Source organism: Aedes albopictus, chromosome 2 (assembly GCF_035046485.1).
Source record: "Aedes albopictus strain Foshan chromosome 2, AalbF5, whole genome shotgun sequence".
Taxonomy (NCBI): Eukaryota; Metazoa; Arthropoda; class Insecta; order Diptera; family Culicidae; genus Aedes; species Aedes albopictus.
This window is the reverse complement of record NC_085137.1, coordinates 14,314,251-14,323,751: the sequence shown is the minus strand read 5'-3', so window position 1 is coordinate 14,323,751 and position 9,501 is coordinate 14,314,251. Positions and strand designations below refer to the sequence as shown.

General features: G+C 35.7%; 1 protein-coding gene across 1 annotated transcript; it reads right to left on the bottom strand.

Annotated features, from left to right (window-relative positions):
- Positions 1–117: 117 nt before the first annotated feature.
- On the bottom strand, positions 118–4,110 carry LOC134288840 (uncharacterized). The gene is made up of 2 exons (XM_062854732.1): positions 2,928–4,110; positions 118–2,697 (listed from the first exon to the last, which is right to left on the bottom strand). Exons 1-2 carry the CDS (start codon positions 3,013–3,015, stop codon positions 884–886), a joined length of 1,902 nt encoding a protein of 633 aa, XP_062710716.1. The 5' UTR covers positions 3,016–4,110; the 3' UTR covers positions 118–883.
- Between the last annotated feature and the right edge of the window lie 5,391 nt (positions 4,111–9,501).

Below are 9,501 nucleotides of genomic sequence, written 5' to 3'. Positions count from 1 at the left end.
TGTACCAATGATGCACATATAACAGGTTGATGAACAGTCAAAATTTGAGATTTTTTGATGCACTCTATGAAAAGTTATAGCATGTTGAACTTTTTTGTGAGAGAAAAAAAGTTGCCTATGACGGATTTCGCGCCAACTCGAACAAATGTTGGCAGCACCCTCTCAGATTACAACGAAACTTTCTTGGTGTGTAGACCTTGCCCAGATAAGCCACTTTGCATACTCATTTTTCTAATTTTTTTTCTCGACTGACTTTTGAAAAGGGCTAAACTTTTTTTTATGGATTTTTTTAAAATGTTTTTAATCAAAAAATGACTACTCCTACAAAAAAGTGTTGTATGGGTGATTATCACAAAATAAGTCAAATTTTTAGAAAAAAATACTGAAAAAAATCCAAAATGAGCCCTACACTGAAAAAAATCATTTCTAAAAATTCAAAGTTGATTTAAAAAAAACACCATTTTTGATTTTGATGAAATTTTGTCTCAAGACAGGTAATTATGTTCCCTACCAACCGTCCATACATCACAAGATAGGCACTTTTAAGGAAAAAAAGTTTTTCTAACAAAAACTTTTTCTTGCTCGAATGATTTTTTTTTCAGTGTATTTTGTTATCAACAATAAAACCAGTGAAGGCCATAACAATCCCAGAATCCAATGAAACTCAATTTTCTAGGAGATTTTGTGTTATTTATTCAATCATTTGGAAGGGTTTTCCTATACATAAAAAACTGAAAATATTACAAATGTATTTTCTTAGGAAATGTAATGTTTGATCGCAATATGTATTGAAGTGCACTTTTAAATATACAATTATTTATAATTATGAATTTTTCAAATATATATGTATGTGTCTTAGAGCCAATTTCAAACATGTTCTTTTCTATTTTTTTCCGATCATACTAAATATTTTTGGTTCATCTTCTGAATTAGAATACTTGTTTGCCTTTACTTTGTCGCCAGGAATAGGCAAAAAACTATGGAATTTCTGAGTGCCTGGTATTGTTTTGGCGTTATTATATATTTCTTCGAGATCTTCTGACATTTTAATGTACTGTTCAGTGGATACGTAACAGAAATTTAATTTAGTTATATTTTTATCTGTCTGTACAACTGCCCAGTTATATAACTCTCGTGGAGTTGTTATGGTATTTCCATAATCTCGAGCAAGACTTGCTCTCTTTGCCATTCGCTTGAGAGTGCCACCAATAGCATCACATGGACCTTTACCGTGGGACGTTGCAAAAAAATGCCATTCTGCTCTTAATGCATGCTTTGACTGGAATCTACATAGACTAGCAAAGTTCTTCTTATTTTTGTATTGTGATGCTGCCCCATCAGACATAAAATAAATTTTAGAAAAGTTCGTTAATTGTTTCATAAAATCTATCATTTTTGAGATGAACAACTGGACCGCAACTGTATCGTGAGCCATTACTTCCGATATGATAATGAAGCTAACATTTACAAGTTTATTATCTTTCATATAGTAAATTTCAAATGGGTGTATTGTTGCTTGCGAGTTGTTCCAATGATATCCTTGAGCAGCGTTTTGAATTATGAATGAATAGTTTTCAGAGAAATCACAAATCGCAAGAATTTCATCATCCTTTAATGTATCTTTTTTATTTCTGAGAAATGATGATTGTTGTTTATGAATAAAGTCGTGTGTTATAAGTTTGTCAATTTTATCAACAAGATACGGAACAAATTCATCAACAGGTTTAATAATCGTTTCTAAATTACAGCGATCAGTATTCAACCACTGCTGAAATATAATCTCTTCTTTGTCATTTGATTCTAATATCAATGTAAGTTCCTCTTCAATGTGTTCATTACAAGCATACTTTTCACAAGCACGGAAAAAGCAATTATCTGTTCTGGTGGAAATATCGCAAAGCATTTTTTGTATTATTTCATCTTGTGACACAATTCTTATACTGTTGAACATTAAATTTACATTTTCATGAGCAGTACATATGCATACATTATGTATACCAGTAGAATCAAGTAAAATACAATGCTTTGGTCGCAACTGTGTAAATACTGTGAAACCAATATTCACAGTTTTGTACATATCTACAAAAATCATATAAGCCTCTTTGAGCGACATCATCAAAAGTCGTTTTTGAACTTGTTTTTTTCCATTTCGAACCTCAGAAACAAAATCATTTGTTCCTGGCATTGGCCTGCTGATATCATTATCATCAAAAAATTCTCTTACTATTTGTTTTGTATCGTCATCAATACCATGCCCCCTTCTTTTTTCGGTGGTACAAAGAATACCCTGTTCATAAACAAGATCCTTCACCTGCCTCGCCATATACATTGGTGCGTTAAACTCTCTTGTGATTTTATTTACCGACCAAGACTTAGGAAGTACAGATAGTATTTTAATCTGTTCGCTTCTGTCAGTTGTAGGGTGATTAAACTTATCCTTTAACTGCATAACTATCTCGTCATACGCCTCCACTTTGCCAACATCCGTTGAATCTATTCCGAAGATATTTTTTCGAACTGCTTTCGTAATCTGCAATGATTTGTTTATGCGATATTCCATACTTCTCATGTTTCTAGATGAGATTGGCGATAAACTCAATGTTTCAGCAATGGTATTAAACTTCTCAATATTATGGGGACCCTGTAGTTGATCTGTTGACGGAATTGACTCCAATGATGGAATAGATGGTACCATATCTGTAAGATAAAAGTTAAGGTTAACAATATAATAATGAATGCAGTGGAAAGTTAATGATAGTTATTTATGCAACGAGTTGCAAAAATGATTTTTTTTCGCACAAGTAGTACATTTATCCAACGAGGCTTGCCGGGTTGGATAAATACGAAGAATACTGAAAAATGTAGTTTTGCAACGAGCTGCAAAATGAGTTATATAAAAGAAGCTAACACGTTGAAGGCTTACTTACCCAGCTCATGTTCGATTTGTTGACCACTCGTTGACGGTTCTGGTTCTGGAACATCATGATGTTGCTGCCCACTAAATGATGGTTGCATAGTTTCGTCGTTTCCATCCGATCGGCGTTTTTTTCGTATTCGGGCTTCTGTTGTGACTTATCAATCCACGACATGACTCACAAATACTCATCGATTCGTCGATTTCATGTGTATATCCCATGGAATGAATCTTATCTATCAATCTTAATGACATGCCCCGTAGATTATGACGGTTGCACTTTGGATTGTTTATTTTTGCACTGCACTTGAATTTGTTGAATTTTGATTTATACGATTGATCCATTACTTTTCAGAACTGCCTTTAATAACCAAAGAGAAGTAACACGTTGAATGATACTGATTCATTTTCTTGTTTTGTTCATATTTGCTTTAGGTACAACTCTTGATTTTTTTTTTCGATTAGGTAGTTCGAATCTAATAAATAGCCTTACCTAATATTAGGTAAGAACATGGGGTAGAAACGTTTGGGTAGAAATTACAGCAGCACGACGTATGAAATGCGTGTTCTAATTGTATATTGTTTCGTACTTCTAGAGTGCTGCTGCGTGAATATGGGTGCATTGCATTGTCGCATATGACACAATAAGTTTCATTGCATTTTGAGATTACTAGATAACCTTCACTGGTTTAGTTTGTTTTTAAAAAAAGACACTGAAAAATTAATAATTTGGACATGAAAAAGTTTTTGTTAGAAAAACTTTTTTTCCTTAAAAGTGCCTATCTTGTGATGTATGGACGGTTGGTAGGGAACATAATTACCTGTCTTGAGACAAAATTTCATCAAAATCAAAAATGGTGTTTTTTTTTAAATCAACTTTGAATTTTTAGAAATGATTTTTTTCAGTGTAGGGCTCATTTTGGATTTTTTTTAGTATTTTTTTTCTTAAAATTTGACTTATTTTGTGATAATCACCCATACAACACTTTTTTGTAGGAGTAGTCATTTTTTTATTAAAAACATTTTTAAAAAATCCATAAAAAAAGTTTAGCCCTTTTCAAAAGTCAGTCCAGATAAATTTTGAAGAAACTAAGTATGCAAAGTGGCTTATCTAGTCTTGGTGTACATACCCAGAAAGTTTCGTTGTAATCTGAGAGGGTGCTGCCAACTCCGAATACGATTTGGGGCGAAATTCGTCCTATCCCAAACATTTTGGCAATGGGCAATGGGCAATGGGCAATGGATGAAGTATTAAATTTTTGATCAGAACACACTGAAAATAGCAATTTCAATGTTGTAGTCTGTTCGGGGCGAAATGAACACTGGCAATTATGAATGGATGTACGCGCGTTGCATACTGTTAGGCGTTTTAAAAAGTTTGAAAAAATTTAATCCGATTATTATGGCCTAAAATACATTTAATTAACTTTGATGTTATGTAAACTCGTCTAAGATGGAGTAAGGTACCCCGGGGCAAGTGAGAATCGGGGGCAAGTGAGACCTATAGCTAGTATTTTTTTTATTATTTATTTTTAAGACTAACATTCTTCATGGAAAACATAGGTATCACACCTACGGATACTTTGAATACAAAAAATGTTATTGTTTCAACCATAAAGAGACCATATACGTTATTGTTGTTCATATGTAATTTTCAATTCACTAGGTGAGATTGACGTGCTCTACTACATTTGTTGTTTAAAAATAGATTTGTCATTCTACAAATACTTTTTCGCTTTTAGGATAGTATTTGGAGTTCTTGCAAATGATTTCAAACGGAAAAGCTGTATTTTATTTTTATTTATTACCTTTAGTTTACTGCTCTCACTTGTCCCAGTGCATTTCGCTATCTGGGGCAAGTGGGACCTATGAGAATAAACAAACACAATTTTAAGGGTTCATCTCGCCTTGTCCAACCTAAGATGAAATTAGCACGGAAGTCAATAAAAATTGACGCGTTAAGTAATCTACTGTTGAATTATACTTTATTACCTCTATTTAGATGGTGAAATTCTTGTTAAAAATGGTAAAAGCTTGGGTTAAACAAAAAAATAATCAAAAGCATGTATTTTTTATGTTTTTCTCTAAATATCTTCCATTATTTTTTCACTTAACGCTGCATAAAAAATCTTCTGAGCATTCAACAACCGTCCATAAAAAAATTAAAATAGGGAAATGGCCTTTTCAAAATTCATGATTTAAAAAACATTATTTAATGATCGTAAGATTGATTATGTAAGGGAGAAGATATTACTGAAAATCTCGAAACCCCAGATTTACTTTTGGCGAGATTCATCAACTATATAATATAGAGACCAAGTTTCGAAATCTTTTGTCTCTTCACTTTACGGCGCTTTTTGTATATAAAAAAAAAAACAATTTATTTTGCATAAGCTGCTAGAGATGATTCAAGTTTTTTTTCCCAGCGATTTTTTATGTGTTACGTAATTTATGCACGATACCATAAACCTTTTCTTATTTTAATCTCTAAACATAGTCATTCATATAAGAGATTTATGGTTTATGTTACCTTATTTGTTGCAACTTATATTAAGCCCTTTGAACAAAAACTCTAAATAGGTCCCACTTGCCCCGTGAAACGCAGTAAATGAAGATGTAAAAATTTTGAAACAGTTTTAATGCACGTTAATAAGCACAAATATACCAACAACGTCTTTTAGGTTCATTGGAATTATTTAAAAAATGCTTTCTGAAATTTTTAGCATGACAAAACCAAATTAGCATTTTTTTGGGTCCCACTTGCCCCGGGGTACCTTATTATATCTGTGGTATTGATCTCCGTTGACAAATTACTTAACTGGTCGATATTCTCAAAGATACAGCATAAAATATGCAGGGGTGTCCATTTCGCCCCGTACCTTTCCTGCCAGCTCCAAAAAACACACGGTTTTCACTTTATTATTTCTTCACAATAATGACATTCTACCAGCTGTAAATGATTGAAATACGTAGGAAACAAGTTAAAGTTGTAAGCCAACTGATAATATTTTAAGTTTTTGTCTGTTATACAGACCTAACATACTCATTTGCTTAGGGTGTCCATTATGCCCCTAATACCCTTACCCTAATACCCCGTGGACAAATGTTCAAAAATGCATGAAGAAAGAGAACTTTGAAATAATTTTTGAAAGAATTAGGATTTTGGAGAAATAATTGGAAGAATTAGGAACCCTTGATGGAACCACAGGATTACGCCGGCAGGAATAATGAAGGAATCTCCCGAAAGTGTTCAGGAAGCATTTTTGAAGAATTTCCAGAAATAACACATAGAGTCCTGAAAACATCCTGAAAATATCTGAGGGATTCGGAAGAGATCTCTGAACGAATCACGGTAAACATCTGGAACAAGAAAAGGAGTGATCCTTGGAGGAATTCCGAGAAACTTTCCTGGTGGGTTATCGAGGAGTTTTCTAAAGGAATCGTAAGGGGGTATCAATGAAGAAATCTTTGGAGTATTCCCCGGAGGAATCTCATACATAATCGATGGAGGAATTCCTCAAGCAAAATTAACGGACTGAAGGTGTCACGAGAAGAGTTAACTAAGTTGAGCTCGGCAAACGCCGGCACCGCCGTGGCTCAGCACTGAATCTCGGTAAAAAAAAAAACGTTTGTTAGCTGAATTTCGGCAAAATATTTCCAGAACCTCAGCAAACAAAACAAACAACACGATTGCTGAGATCTCTTTGAAAAACAGGTTTGCTGAGCGCTCGGCGGTGCCAATCTCGGTAAAAAGCAAGAAAAATTGCGGCGAAAAAAGTTAAAGTTAAATGTTCGGATATATCCGAAGAAATGTAGCGTAGAATCCATGAAAGAATCCCCGTAGAAATGCTGGGAAAAATCTAATCAATACTCTGGATGAATCCTGAGGATTTTTTTAAATTTTGGTCGTAATACATGGAAGAATTCTGAAACGAGTCCCTGGAGAATTTTCGGGAGTAATGCGAGATCAATTCTGGATAGGTTCTCGGGAGAAATTCTGGCAGGAATATTTGAATTATTGGAGAAATTCCGGAAGGAATCCTTAAAGGTATGCATGATGAATTATCGAGAGGAATAAACATTCATTCAGAGTCAGCCAAGGGCTGAAAGTCTCTCAAATAAAGATAAATCAATCAATCAATCAATTCATTCAGAGTTATATGATTTTTTGGAAGGAGACATAGAAAAATAACGAGAGTAATCTGCTAAGGTTCCGTGGAAAAGCCCTGATGAAATCCCAGGAAGAACCCTATGAAGAACCCCCGGTGGGGGTTTAAGATAAAACCAGGACATTACTGTATGTAATTACTTTTCGCGCGATGTAATGATCAGCACGATTGGTATGCTTGCATAAATATAAATATATTGAAGGCCATCATGATAAATCGACATCCGACTGATCATTAGTATGGTACACGTTTGTATGGAAAAAATAAATCCACGCTCCAGTCGACTTTTTAGATCCCATTTAGGTCCCATATGAACTGTACAAAATTTCAGCGCAATCGGTGAAACTATAATTTAGCGCAAGCGGTTCAACATTTGCATAGTATTTACTATGGGAAAAGTTTCACTTTCAAACAAAAAATCCAAGAGGTCGCCCATTGTCTCCTAAATTCAAATCGATCAACGCTTCTTGTAGAAAAATCAATAATGAAACTTTCCTTCGAAGACCACAAAGTGATTGGATGCTTGTGGAAAATGTTATTGATTTATTACCGATTAGTGATCCAACGAACGGCTTTTTGTTTTGTTTTATCAGCAGCACTGCTGCTGCCGTCGTTGCATGGGGTGGCGGGAGGCATCACCACCCCCAGAAACAGCAGCAGCCAAGGCAGCAGCTACAGTGCTGCTAATAATACAAAACAAAAAGCCGTTCGTTGGATCACTAATCGGTAATAAATCAATAACTTTTTCCACAAGCATCCAATTGATTTGCGGTATTCGAAGGAAAGTTGCATAAATGATTAATCTTCAAGAAGTGTTGTTCGATTTGAATTAAGGAGACAAGGGGCGCCCACTGGGATTTTTTAACTGAAAGTGTAACTTTTCCCATAGCAAATCCTATGAAAACTTTGAACAGCTTGCGCTAAATTATAGTTTCACCGATTGCGCTGAAATTTTGCACAGTTCATATGGGATCTAAATGGAATTCAAAAAGTCAACTGGAGCGAGAATTTGATGTTTGTCCCATACTAATATGCAGTGTAAAACGTTATTCTTGCGGGCAACGCTACAAGACGTCCAATTTCTTATCACACCTTATAAAGCCATCCTCACCATCTGCGTCGAGAAAAAACCAAACCCCCGAAAGGTCACCCTATGAGGAAAACCTAAAAATGCACTTTATGCTAATTATGTATTTAACATGCGAAGGCGCCTAGCAAACAAAGGCCCTTCCGCATAAGTTAATCAACAACAATCGACCCCGGGACTCTCGGGGACCGTGTGCCACATGCGCTCCTTTTTCCAAAGTTATAAGATGCTGCGCCGTTTGTTGCCTTGCCGTACGCTCATGCTGCTCTGCTCATCCTCGCTGACTTTATTGCCCGGCCTGGGTTTTTCGGAAGAGCGGAAATACCGCCCCGGACCCTGACCGAAGGGAAACAGATGGCAGCGAAATGAAATGGTTTATCCAATTGTGTTTATGCTAAATCGCTCGACGAACGGAGCCGGAGCGGAGCGGTCGCATAATATGATAAACTGTGCGATTTTCCCAAGCGAAAAATCCAATCCAGACGGGTATGGACGGACGAGACGGGTAGACATTTCGGCGTATAGGATTTCCTAGGATGGAGGATTCTTGAGCGCAGAGCGGTAGATGTTCGCTCTCTTTCTAGCGTGCGGGTGTCTATCGGGGAGAGGATGGGAACGGTCCTCCGATGAAATGGTGTTTTCCCACATAAATGTTGGGAAAGTTTCCTGCTTGGGGAATTATGCTGCTAGGGTCACTTTCTAGTTTGATTTGGCGGAGAATGCATCGAGTGAACTACTGCAGTTAGGGAAAGCTACTAGCAAACGTAAATTGAGAATTTTCGAAAAGTGATATTTCAGTGGAAAAGTGTAGTGCGTAACGAGGAAAAGTTTACGAAAAAGTTCTGTGATATTAGGTAAGTCTATATCATTTGCTAACAATGTTGTGTGATGCAAGAAATTTGAAAGGATTGGATCCCGTTTGTGCAAGCTTTAGTCGATTGAAGGGTTTCGAAATCGTGTTGATATTTTTGGACTCTGGTTCAGCAAACATTACTAGATCAACACAGACTAGGTCTAAGTCTTTGTTGATTGTGTAGATGTCCAGGACTTTGAACATTCTTCACTATCTATTAGTCTGAAGAATGTGTGTCATGAAATACTCTGATTCTGATTGCAAACACTTCCAAAATGTTGCTTGATGTCTTTGTACAATAGGCCATACGATTAAAACTAAGTAAATCAACAATGATTTTTCATGAGGGCTTAACTGACATGATCGATTTCTCTTTATCGATTCTCTCTGTGTTATTACTGAATGCAGGCCAAACATGCCTAAAGGTCCTATCTGCAGACGAAAGGCTCTCTTTGGTTTCCCTCTCTTTCGTTAATAT